Consider the following 13,590-nt stretch of genomic DNA (forward strand, 5'->3'; position numbering starts at 1 on the left):
CAGCAGTTCTCTGGATTTCCCCCAGCTGTACCTAGAGACACGTGGGATTCTACCAGGGACCTTCTGCATGCGAAGCAGGTGTTCTACTGCTAAGCCCCTAAAAATAAAGCTTGTTTTCTCCTGTTCTTTGGGGGGGGGTAGGAACCAATGGCTTCAAGTTGCAAGAAAGCAGATTCCGAATGAATATCAGGAATAACTTTCTGATAGTAAGAGCCCTTCGACTGTGGAACAGACTCCTCCTTCAGGAGATGACGGACACTCCATCTTTGGAGATTTTAAAGCAGAGGTTCTACAATTCTATGATTCCCCATGATTCTATGATTTCAGTCCTCATGGTTTTGAATGAAGGGCTGGTTTAAATAGGAACTTAGGAAACCGGCTTCTGCCAAGTTAGATCATTGATGTTCATTCAGCTCAGTACTACCTACACTGGCTGGCAGCAGCTCTCCAGGGCTTCAGACAAGGGGTTTATCCCAGCCGTGCCTGGAGATGCCACTGGGCACTGACGCCATCTTTGTGGGCTGGGCCTTATAGCAGCAACAGATACAGGAGGGCCTGGGTTGCTATTAAACAACAGGACCTTCGCTTGTTGCTAGGCCAGTGTGACATCACAATTGACAGGGGTAGGTTCCCAGTTGCTAAGAGCTGGGACTTGCATGATGTAACAATGCCAGGGGAGTGGGTGTGTCCTTGGTCACAAGGGGCGGGGCCATGGATGCTAGGACACAGAAGCTTTGTTGGTTGGTGGCTAGGGTGTGTGGCATCGGTTCTCCTTTTCTCCCTCTGTTGGAAAGGTGGGTAGGGCTGTGCCTTTAACAGGTAGCCTTGGGGCCAACCCTTTGCCTGCTGTTCACATCCTTTCTCTTGGCTGTACTACTGGAGGGGTGGAGCTCCTGGGAGGGGGAGCTCCTGGGGATCTGGGTCCCCTCCTTCCCCCAAGCTGCCCGTTCCCCCTTCCTTCCCTTAACCCCTGCCCCGCCAGAGCAGTGCCACACAATACCGAGAGTGAGAGCTTGAGGGACGGGTGAGAAGAGGAGTGTCCCGCACCTGTCATGGGGAAGCCAAAGGGCAAGAATCGTAAGCTGGAAGACCTGAAAAAGGAAGTGGAAGTCAATGACCACCAGTTGACCCCAGAGGAAATCAGCAGAAAGTATGGGGTGGACCTCAACAAGGGTTTGACCAGCGCCCAGGCCGCGGAGATCCTTGCTCGGGATGGGCCAAATACCTTGACGCCTCCGCCCACCACCCCAGAGTGGGTGAAGTTCTGCAGGCAGCTGTTTGGTGGCTTCTCCATGCTGCTGTGGCTCGGGTCCTTTCTCTGCTTCTTCGCCTACACCATCCAGGTCATGATGGAGCCCCAGCCGCTCATGGACAACCTCTACCTGGGAATCGTGCTGACGGCCGTGGTCATTGTGACGGGCTGCTTCTCCTACTACCAGGAGGCCAAGAGCTCCAAGATCATGGAATCCTTCAAGCACATGGTGCCCCAGCAGGCCCTCGTGATCCGCAACGGGGAGAAGATGCAGATATCTGCTGAGGAAGTGGTGACGGGGGACCTGGTGGAGATCAAAGGCGGAGACCGGATCCCCGCCGATTTGCGAATCATCTCCGCCAGCAGCTGCAAGGTGGACAACTCCTCCCTGACGGGCGAGTCAGAACCGCAGAGCCGCTCCCCAGACTTCACCAATGACAACCCGCTGGAGACTCGCAACCTCTGCTTCTTCTCCACCAACTGTGTGGAAGGCACGGCCCGTGGTGTTGTCATCCTGACGGGGGACCGCACGGTGATGGGCCGCATCGCTTCCCTGGCTTCCGGCCTGGAGGAAGGCCCCACCCCCATTGCCAAGGAAATAGCCCATTTCATCCACATCATCACGGGTGTGGCCGTCTTCCTGGGTGTGACCTTCTTTGCCCTCTCCATCGTCCTCGGATACACCTGGCTGCATGCCGTCATCTTCCTGATCGGCATCATTGTGGCCAACGTGCCTGAAGGGCTGCTGGCCACAGTCACAGTGTGCCTCACCCTGACCGCCAAGCGCATGGCCCGCAAGAACTGCCTTGTGAAGAACCTGGAGGCAGTGGAGACACTGGGCTCCACCTCCACCATCTGCTCGGACAAGACGGGCACCCTGACCCAGAACCGCATGACCGTCTCCCACATGTGGATGGACAACCAGATCCACGATGCGGACACCACCGAGGAGCAGGCCGGGGCCATGTTAAACAAGCGCTCTCCAACATGGACAGCCCTGGCTCGTATCGCGGCCCTGTGCAACAGAGCAGACTTCAAAATTGGTCAGGAGGCAGTCCCCATCACCAAGAGGGAGACGACTGGGGATGCTTCCGAGTCTGCACTCCTGAAATGCATAGAGTTGTCCGCTGGGCCCGTGTCAAAGATGCGGGAGAAGAATCCCAAAGTGGTGGAGATCCCCTTCAACTCCACAAACAAATACCAGCTGTCCATCCATGAAGCTGAAGACAAGCCCAAGGGCCACATCCTGGTGATGAAGGGAGCTCCCGAAAGGGTCCTGGACTGCTGCTCCACCATTCTGATCCAAGGGAAGGAGGTGAAGATGGACAAGAAGATGCAAGAGGAGTTCCAGAAAGCCTACGATGACCTGGGCGGGCTGGGTGAGAGAGTGCTGGGCTTCTGTCACTGCTACCTCCCCGAGCGCCAGTTCCCCAGGAATTTCAAGTTTGATATAGAGAAGGTCAACTTTCCCATCAAGCAGCTCTGCTTCGTGGGGCTCATCTCCATGATTGACCCGCCCCGTGCCGCTGTGCCAGATGCCGTAGGGAAGTGCCGGAGTGCCGGCATCAAGGTGATCATGGTGACCGGAGACCACCCAATCACAGCCAAGGCCATTGCCAGGGGCGTGGGCATCATCTCCGAGACAAGTGAGACAGTGGAGGACATAGCCGCACGGCTCAACATCCCGGTCAGCGAAGTCAACCCAAGGGATGCAAAAGCCTGCGTCATCCACGGCTCCGACCTCAAGGACATGTCCTCTGAGGACCTGGACAACATACTCAGGAACCACACCGAGATCGTCTTCGCCCGGACCTCCCCGCAGCAGAAGCTGATCATCGTGGAAGGGTGCCAGAGGCAGGGGGCCATCGTGGCCGTAACGGGCGATGGGGTGAATGACTCGCCTGCCTTGAAGAAGGCCGACATCGGCATTGCCATGGGCATCGCCGGCTCCGACGTCTCCAAGCAGGCCGCGGACATGATCCTCCTCGACGACAACTTCGCCTCCATCGTGACGGGTGTGGAAGAAGGCCGCCTGATCTTTGACAACCTGAAGAAGTCGATCGCCTACACCCTGACCAGCAACATCCCCGAGATCTCCCCCTTCCTGATGTTCATCCTCCTCAACATTCCTCTCCCTCTGGGGACCATCACCATTCTGTGCATCGACCTCGGCACGGACATGGTCCCAGCCATCTCCCTGGCCTACGAGGGCCCTGAGAGCGACATCATGAAGAGGATGCCGCGGAACCCGAAGAAGGACAAGCTGGTGAACCAGCGCCTCATCAGCATGGCGTACGGGCAGATTGGAATGATGCAGGCCCTCGCCGGCTTCTACTCCTACTTTGTGATCATGGCAGAGAATGGCTTCCTCCCTCTCACCTTGCTGGGCATCCGCCTGCAATGGGACGACAAGACCAAGAACGACCTGGAAGACAGCTACGGGCAGGAGTGGACGTACAAACAGCGAAAGGTCGTGGAGTTCACCTGCCACACTGCCTTCTTCGCCAGCATCGTGGTGGTGCAGTGGGCCGACCTCATCATCTGCAAGACACGCAAGCTCTCCCTCTTCCAGCAGGGCATGCGGAACAGGATCCTCATCTTTGGCCTCGTGGAAGAGACCACCTTGGCCGTCTTCCTGTCATACTGCCCCGGGATGGATGTGGCACTGAGGATGTTCCCGTTGCGGGTCAGCTGGTGGTTCTGCGCATTGCCCTTCAGCGTCCTGATCTTCATCTATGACGAAATCCGGAAGTACCTCATCCGTCAGAACCCAGGGGGTTGGGTAGAGAAGGAGACGTACTACTGAACAGGCTGCCCAGGTGGGGGTCTCCATGGGGCACATCTCCCCAAGCACCCTTCACACAACTCCCATTGGGTGACGCGACCCAGAGGACACTGGGTTGGCAAAGCCTACTTTGCTGCTTTTGCAAAGACCTTGCAGATCTTGTGTTGCTTCCTTGGAGGGGGGAGCAAAATTATTTATTTAAAAAGTGAAGGGTGCATCTTGACTTTGATCAATAAATGCTTTTGGAAAAATAAACGAGCCAAATGTGTCTCTCTCTCTCTGCCATCTTTCCAGTTCTTTCTTTCTTTCTGATTGAGTTCATAACACACAATGACTGCAAGAACAGTAACCCCCCGAACTTTACCACAACCTGACAGCAGGAAAGGGGACCCTAAGGTCTACCATGTACAACATTCCATTTCCTTGCATAAGAGGAGCCCCGCCGGATCTTCCCCAGCCACAAGAAATCCAGGCTCTAGTCCCCAGCAGTGGTAGACTGCTCCAGAACATGGAAGTTCAGCTTTTTAAAACTCACCCATCAACAGACCATGAATTTGACTAGCACCCTTCACTTCAAAAAGAAAAGGAAGGAATCTAAGCCAGAGGCCATCAACTGCAGTGAATTGGCAAAAAGGAGACCTTTCTTTGGGTCAACTCTAAAAACTACTGCCAAATAATTTCACTGGGCACCACACACCCCATCCCAAAATTCTAGTACAGGCGTTGCCAACTTTTCGGAACCAGCGGGCACATTTCAAAGGTTGAGAGCACTGATAGCCTCCTTCTCTGTGAATTTGCCCAATCCTCTTTTAAAGCCATCCAAGTTGGTGGCCATCACTGCCTCTTGTGGGAGAGAGTTCCACAGTTTGTGCTGCGTGAAGTCCTTTCTTTCTTCTGTCCCAGGTCTCCCAACATTCAGCTTCACACTAGAACTCCCCACGGAGGGAAGCTTCTCATCCTCCAGCACATTTCTTTGCTCAATGTTTTCCAGCTGGAATTTTGGAAGTCCAGTGGAATTTGCAGAAGCAAACCAACAAGACAAATCTAGTTGTCTCCATGTCTGCAGCACAGGCAAAACTAAGGTTCCAAAACAGTTTGTTTTGCTGCTAAAACCCTCCAGTAAGGGACTGGCAGTCTGCCTGGAGGAGGGAGAGTGGGGGTGAACAGGCTGCGTATGGGAGACCATCAGCCCCTTAAATTCATTTCCACCCACATCCGCAGCCGACAGACACACTCCCTGCAAAAAGTCTTGGTTTACATTAGATTGGGGTGTATGCATGTGTAGGCAATGTGGTATCTCCCCATTACTCCCTGACCTCTGGCCACGCTGATGGGGAGTCCAGCAACATCTGGAGGGCACTCTGTTGGTGATCCCTGGCCTAGATTTACTTATTTATGGTGGTGAAAGGAGTTAAACCACAGGTGTAAGAAAAGCGAATGTCTAACAATAAAAAGGACAGTGCAAAAGGGGAGGTGTCTCAGAGGAGAGAGAATCCCCCAATAATTTCCCCTGGAATCCTCTGCTTTCTAATTGGTTTGATTGTCTTACAAGACCCAGCGGATCGCTCTCTGTCTCCAGACACCACCGCCATCCTGTTATCTAAGCTCACAACTCCATGGTTGTCAGAAAGCCGTTTTCTCCAGCTTATGGGAAACTGAGGGAGAGGAGTGTGATTTTCTGCTTTGTTAGGTGGGGCAGGAGGGCAATCGCTTTCTATTTCGGCACAGTGGAAATTAAATTCTCCAGTGCTGAGTACAGGCCTGCCTCTCTCTCTCTACCCCCCCCCTCCCTGCCCGCTGCCCCTTTTACTAGTGACACAGAAGGCCAGTTCACTCACAAAGAGGCCAAGGTTGCAGAGGGTTCAAAAATCGACCCACATACAGACCTCTGTGTTTTGTGCTGATGTTGGGTAAATGCACGTCGTCACGGCCTTGCAAAATGAAAGTTACTAGTCCACAAGCAGACACGACTCGCCTGCCTGTCCATACGTTAGTCAATCAAATAAAGAGGGGGGAGGAAAGCAAAGGCTATTTTACCCATTAATACAAAAGCTACGACCGATCATCATGGCAAACGGGGAATCATTCTGCACTGGAACTTCACCCCTTCCCTTCCAGCTGTCTTCGCATGGGGGAGACCTGCCTTGCAGTTTGAGAACTATTGGTTCAGCATTATGCTTCTCCTCCCCCCAAAAAAAACATCCTGTGGATGCCCATGAATGGCCCAAGGAAGGGAAGTTCAAAGGTTTCTAGTAAGCACAATGGGAAGGACCTGGGTAGGAGAGCCAAGTTTAGGTTCAGGACCATGGACAGCACTCCTGCCGCTGAGACCAAGCATCCATGTTGTCTTAGCAACAGCCTGCAACCACTAGCTGAAGTTTAGCAGGCGTTGGATAGTCACTGGAGTTCCCTCCTGACCAGCTAAAGGGACGTGTTGCCTTTCCCCACAGCTGCTAACTCCTTCAAGAGAATGGGGTGTCTAACTGCAGGGACCTCTTCTCAGGGATCTTTTGCAACCCCAAGGGGGGCATTGACCTGCCATCAGTGTCTGAAGGCAGCATTGTCTCAGGGTGGAGGGAAAGTGGACTCTGGTGTCCAGAGACTAACCCCAGAATTGACCAGGGTGTGAACTTATCCCTTCCTCAATGGTACAATTGCTGGTGGACTCTTAACTCAGAGGAGTCCTGGTCTGGGACCATAACAGATGCCACACTAATATCATGCGTGACTCATTTATTACATATTCACAAAGCCACACCAACCAACATTGCATGACACATCAGCTGGCTGGGGGGAGGGCTCATAGCTGAAACATTCCCCACCATTTTTTTGAAGACTGGCAGGGGGGGACAAGGGGGGGAAGTGGCCTGCATCAAGTGTGCACCTTGCTCCGCCATTAACAGCTCACTGCCTTTTCAAATTTAATTTAATTTGAATGATAATTAAAACCTCGACAGATGCAAATGGGACCATCTGCACAGCAGCTGAGGTGGAGGGGGAAAGAGATGGTGGATTTGGGGGAGGGGGCTGTCGTTAGCGCACAAGGCAGTCAGGATGGAGTTGGACTGGATTGCGACAAGCTCTAAATGCAATTGCACGCAAATTATGCCTCACAATGGCGAGGTAGCGGTCACTGATAAACAGTGGTTTCTAGCTAGATAAATGAGCCTTCCATAAAAGGAAGAGATCAAAAGCTTCCACTTTCAAAACAACCACTGTTCCCTGTTTCGTCTGGACTCAGAGAACCGTGGTTTTCTCTAGCTGTAATGAGTTAAAACAAACCCAGATTAGATTCTCTTCTTATCAGGTAATTCCAGAGTAGGGTTGTGCAACTTGTTCTCTGTTGCCGCAAAGGGGTGATAGAGAGAGAGAGGATTGGGGATAGAAAGAGAAAGAGAAAGCAAAAAGAGGAAGAGAGGTAAGGAATTTGAGACAGAGAAAACAAACAGAGCCCTAAAAAGAGAATGTAATTGGGAGGGAGGGAATACTGCTTCCTTACTCCAGCCTTACTCTGGGCCCAATTCTGCTATGACTCACATTTCCAGCCCCGGCCCCCCCACCCCACAGGTGCTCAGAATCACCCAGCAATTGCAACGTGGTAAAAGTTGGTCACCATGGGTACAAAAGTATAAGGTAACCAACAGGGATGAGGAAACTCAGAGCCAGAGGAAACTCTAGCTGGCCCTTGGGACACTCCACAAGCCACACCCTTTCTCCCCAGGCCACGCCCCTCACTGGTCCTGCTTTGCACCTTCCATGAGTGTTTTTGCATGGGTGGAAATATGTCCTTGAACTCAGAGAATGTCTTTTGCTTGTCTCTATGGAGGACGGAGGAGGTGTGTGTGTGTGTGTGTGTGTGTGTGGTGTGCGGGCTAGGGGAAATTTGCATTCGTTGCCCTGCCCACTTTTGCCTCTGGCTCCATCCACCCACAACATGTGGACCCCGGAAAGTTGCCCAGAAGGGAAGGTGGCCCTAAGGCTGAAAAAGCCCCCCACTCCTGCTGTACGGAAACACTTTGCACGTGCTCAGAAGCTAACCACATCTCTCACCCACAAACGCACACTCCGCTGTTTGTTGCTCGCCAACCCTCAGTTGGGAAGCCGGACTTTGGTGGGGAAAGTGCTTTGATTAATATAGATCGGGTTTGAGCCATTAAGCATTATCCCTTTGCCTCGAGCCCTGGAGTCAAATTGATTACCGAGTTACTTTTTAAAAATAATATGATAGAGTGGTCTGCGGCGAGTTTTGAAACAAGGCCAGAAGACCCATTTCGCCAATAACGTGTCCTTGCTGAGGGATTGTTTGGCCCCAGGAGGGGGAAGGGGCGGTAAAAGTGGGGAGGGGGCATTTCTGACTGGGATTGCTTAGGAGAGGCTACGATGCACCGTCAGATTTTGCCTTTTGCACACAGGTCGAAGAAGCAAAAGGCAAAAACGAGGACGTCCCACGTGTCTATATTTAGTAGTTTTCTTCATCTGGAACCTGGGGGGGGGGCGGGTTGGAGTAACAGATTGATGCCTGCGAGCATTCCTCACTCCCGATCGCTTCATCTGTGTGCCTCTTGTTTTGAGGGATGCAGGCAGACGAGGAGGGGCTGGGGGGGGAAGTGCCCCTGCTTTCTCTAAGCGACATCTTAACATGCGTGGAATTAGAAATAAGTGGCAAGAAGACAAGAGCGCCGCAGGCTGTGGCGTCTTCTGCAGCAAGTCTCCCAAAGTGGCTGCTTTCCATCGCCCAATTTTGGCGCTGGCAGGTGGCTGGGTTTGTTTTCTTCTCTTGTTAAGAAGGCCCAGAATGGGGAGGGGAAACCTGCCAAATGGCCACGATCCAAGGAGGTGCTATGGGGGAGAACATAAGGAGAGCCTAGCTGTTGGATCAGGCCAAGAGGGGGGGGGCATCTGGTTCAACATCCTGTCCTTGTAAAATAAAATAAAATTTCTTCAGTAGCTCCTTAAAGACCAACTAAGTTTTTATTTAGGTATGAGCTTTCGTGTGCATGCACACTTCTTCAGATACACTTGAAACAGAAGAGTCAGACCCTTATGTATATACAGAGGGTGGTGGGGTGGTGGGTGGGAATGGGTGATGGGCTAAATGGACATAAATCTGACATCAGGAACCACAAGACAGAGAAACCAGTAGGAGAACACTTCAATCTCCCAGGACATTCTATACAAGATCTCAAAGCAGCTGTTTTATTACAGAAAAATTTCAGGAACAGACTGGAAAGAGAAGTTGTTGAATTGGAATTCTTATCTCATTATGCATGATCAAGCTTTCGTTAGCGCCTCAGCCCTTGCTTTTCTGCCGCAGGACCAATTGCAGTCATCAGCAGTCGTTAACAGCCATCTACAGGTTTACCACTCCCATCAGCCCATCACCCATTCCCACCACCCCCCACCACCCTCTGTATATACATAAGGGTCTCACTCTTCTGTTTCAAGTGTATCTGAAGAAGTGTGCATGCACACGAAAGCTCATACCTAAATAAAAACTTAGTTGGTCTTTAAGGTGCTACTGAAGGAATTTTTTTATTTTTATTTTGCTTCGACTCAGACCAACACAGCTACCTACCTGTAATCCTGTCCTTGTGTTGGCCAACCAGATGCCCCCAATGGGAAGCCCACAAGCAACTTTCCCCAACTGCAGTTCCTTCCCAGCAACTGAGATGCAGAGGCATCAATGCCTCCTGACAGCCAAGGTAGAATATTGCCATCAGATTTTATATCACATGTCTAATTGCATACCGTTAGGTGCCAGGCAAAAACGTTCCTCTTCAACCAGGCCTTTGGCTGATTAACATCAGATACCCTTTTAAACCCAGGTGGCGCTGTGGGTTAAACCACAGAGTCTAGGGCTTGCTGATCAGAAAGTCGGTGGTTCGAATCCCTGCAACAGGGTGAGCTCCCGTTGCTCGGTCCCAGCTCCTGTCCACCTAGCAGTTCGAAAGCACATCAAAGTGCAAATAGATAAATAGGTACCGCTCTGGCGGGAAGGCAAATGGCGTTTCCATGCGCTGCTCTGGTTCGCAAGAAGCAGCTTTGTCATGCTGGCCACATGACCTAGAAGTTGTCTGTGGACAAACGCCGTCTCCCTCGGCCTATAGAGCGAGATGAGCGCCACAACCCCAGAGTCGGACACGACTGGACCTGATGGTCAGGGGCCCCTTTACCTTTACCCTTTTAAATGTGTTGTGAGAAGAAGGATTATTGGTTTGTTTTTGTTCTTATTTTTATTATGCATTTTGTGCTTTCTTTATTGTATTTTTATGTTGTGAACAGCCCTACAGGTGAGAGGCATTATATAAATTGAAATTAATAATAATAATAATAATAATAATAATAATAATAATAATAGACAGGCTCCAAGAACAGCAAACATATGTACCCGGTGTGTGTGCATATATGAACACACACAAGCATATACAATCAATCCTGCACAATTAGATATAATACAAAAAAGAAAAGTGAGATTCCGCAGGGATTAAACACCAATTTTAGGGCAGCTAAATAAACTGGAAATCACAACAGAGTAATGGTTATTTCATCCAAAAGAACCACAGAATTCTTATTTTTAAAAAAGAAAAAGAAACAGAAAGCAATCATTTCTGTAGCACACGAAAACAGTTAATATAAAAAGGCAGCCATGCTAGTGAATAATAATAATTTTTTAAAAAAATACAAGACGGGCAGCAGACTATTTTTTATAAAGCAAAACTTTGCCTTGACCTGCCTGGGCAGACGCATTAATAAAACGATTCTGTTGCACAGGTTAGTTAACCGGGAGCTTTGCACAATCACCGACGTGCCACGTTAATTAAACTCGGTTGCTTGCCAAAAACAGACGCTTTAAACAATACCCCAAAGCTTGTGTACACATATTTTCTTGGGGTGTGCCCTCCAGATGTTCCCATCATCCCTGACCATTGACTGTGCTTGGTTGCATGGTTGATGGGAGCTGGAGCCCAAAAATGTTCAGAGAGCCACAGGTTTCCCCATCTCTAATGTACAAAGAGACATCTGGTTGGCCACTGTGAGAACAGGATGCTGGACCAGATGGGCCACTGGCCTGATCCAGTAGGGCTCTTCTTAAGTTTTTATGTCCTGGGGGTAGGGCGTGTCGCTTGTTGGGTCAACGTCCCAGCTTACCCTTAGCCATCCAAGTCACCTGCTATTCCTTTCACCCTTCCCTCCATTCAGATTTAATTAAGCACTAGCTAGCCCTGCCACGTGTTGCTGTGGCTCAGTCTGTTAAATGGAGGTTCAGAGTCCCCCTTCAGACTCCCCTCACCTTCAGAGTCCCCCTGTTTTACATCCCAGCCCCTCCTCCCCCCAACCCCCACCCAGGCGACTCAGTACCTCCATTCGGCCTAGTCTGTAAAGGCTTCGGCCTAGTATGTAAACGGGAGCCAAAGTGCTGTTGAGAGGAAAGGTTTTGTAGGTGCAGTACCTGTGTAGCTGCCGCTAGAGGGCGCTGGTTTGCAACCTGGTTCTTTACCCAGCATGCACTTTCACCTGATTTGTGAGTTCTGGAACACGTGGGTTTTGGGGTTTTACCTGGCCCAGGTGTGACATCTGTCTTTTAAAACGGTATGGGCTTGCTCTCATAGTCACATTTGACTTTGTGTCAAAATTTGAACGCAATCGGTCAAGCGGTTTCGTTGAACATTGGAGACGAACACACATCCCCATTTTACATTTATATATATATATATATATATATATGAAAAAATATGGCAGAAAGATAGCCAGAACTCTGGCTGCCTTCTTTCTCTCTTTCCTCAAAGCCCTCAGATGTTGCCTTCAAGGTCAAGACAGAGTCCGTCTCAGCCCATAAGCTCCTGTGTGCTGCTCCCCATTCCCTCCTGAGCTGCTCTGAACCGTGGCTGCTTAGCAGCAATTAACTACAATCTGTTCTTTCTGCTTGCTGTCTTGGAATTTTAAAATATATATATATATATAGAAAATTAGTCCATCCAAGGATATCTCTGCTTTCCTCTCCCACCCTTAGAAACACCCTCTCCTGTCAAAAGTGAAGGAGACCATTTTGCCTGTATCCGCTTAGGAAAACCGTGCACATCTTCAACTTCATCGGAATTTTCCTCCCGCCCGGATGAAAGCTGTCAATACATCAAAGACTCATCTTCACCTATAAGCTTGTAATTAACAAAGCAACATGCCGGGAGGATCAAATGATCCCGCTTTCGGTGCTGCTTTCCCAAGCCCTCTTACACCAATTAAAGAACACGCCCAAGGTCTGATCTTCTAAGGGCACCATTGCCAATTTGCAAACCTAAAATAAATAAAAAAATGAGCTCAGGGTGAGCACAGAGATCTACCAAGCAGGGTGAACAAGGTCATGCGCCAGGACGCAGGTGGGGCAAAGTTTCTCCCTGCCCCAGAGTGGTTAATGAATGCTGGAATTTGTGGTCCTGCACCCACTTGGAAGGCCAATGTTTTGGAGTATGGCAGCCAAAGCGGTTGCTGTACAGAATCCAAGGCAACTCTGGGCTCAAATACTTTGGACTGCAGGTGGGAGAGCATTTGGGGGGGGGGGTTTCTCCCTGGAAACAAAAATTAGTGTGCTTTGGAGTGAGCTAGGGACGCTAGTTTCCTCTCCTGATGCACAAAGCCATGGGTAGGCAAACTAAGGCCCAGGGGCCGGATCTGGCCCAATCGCCTTCTAAATCAGGCCTGTGGACGGTCCTGGAATCAGCATGTTTTTACATGAGTAGATTGTGCCCTTTTATTTAAAATGCATCTCTGGGTTATTTGTGGTGCATAGGAATTCGTTCATTCCCCCCCCCAAAAAAAATATAGTCTGCCCCCCACAAGGTCTGAGAGACAGTGGACCGGCCCCCTGAAAAAGTTTGCTGACCCCTGCACTAAGCTTTCTGCTTGCAGAGGTGACTTGCCATTCAAAAGGAACCCCAGCCCCCCCAAAACACTAGCAACCCGAAGGGGTGTGTCCCCCCTTGCCATCTTGTTTTGTGTGCATATTTGGACCAAGCTGGACCCACATATACAGGAGTGAAATACAGAGAGTGACAGAGAGTGACAAGGCATGGTGCTGGACAGTATTTAAAAATTCTCAAATTACAACTCGGCTTAAGATAGAAAAGTTATTGTCAGGGGTTGTTGCGACTACTCCAGAGTAATGACCTTCCACATGCTTGTCTTTTAATAGTCTTTATTGGTGCACTCTATTTACAGTGTAACGAGTTGTTGGAAACATGTCTGTTCATTCCGATCCAGAATCCGGCACTGCCCCTTTGTGCGATTTCGGACAACATAATAGCCTCGGGACAGTGAATCTCCTCCCCTTTCTCCTCCTCCGTAATTCCGGTGCCGGGAGAAAGGGTCTACGCTCCGTCCTTTCCGCCCCTCTCTCTTCCCGCCTGTGGAGCAGGGGCTCTCCCATGCTGTCAGAGACCTGGCACTCTCTCTCCGTTTCCTGACTAGCCCCTTCAGACCCTGCACTTTTCATGGCTGCTTAGGGACGGACTGCTCCTGATGAGAGGGGAAGGTTCTCTATACTCTCTCCCCCTTACAG

At 50.4% G+C, this 13,590-nt stretch overlaps 2 protein-coding genes across 2 annotated transcripts in view; one reads left to right on the forward strand and one right to left on the reverse strand.

Moving 5' to 3' along the window:
• LHFPL7 (LHFPL tetraspan subfamily member 7) overlaps nucleotides 1–13,590 on the reverse strand; it is a 64,970-nt gene that overhangs the window by 12,199 nt on the left and 39,181 nt on the right. The gene's annotated exons all lie outside the window — the stretch shown is intronic.
• LOC118097087 (sodium/potassium-transporting ATPase subunit alpha-2-like) lies at nucleotides 1,053–4,058 on the forward strand. The gene has a single exon (XM_035139687.1). It carries the CDS (start codon nucleotides 1,053–1,055, stop codon nucleotides 4,056–4,058), a length of 3,006 nt encoding a protein of 1,001 aa, XP_034995578.1.

The sequence above is a fragment of the Zootoca vivipara genome, chromosome 15 (assembly GCF_963506605.1).
Source record: "Zootoca vivipara chromosome 15, rZooViv1.1, whole genome shotgun sequence".
NCBI lineage: Eukaryota > Metazoa > Chordata > Lepidosauria > Squamata > Lacertidae > Zootoca > Zootoca vivipara.

Coding starts and splice junctions, on each gene's coding strand:
- LOC118097087 (XM_035139687.1), top strand. CDS start 1,053: ATGGGGAAGCCAAAGGGCAAGAATCGTAAGCTGGAAGACCTGAAAAAG.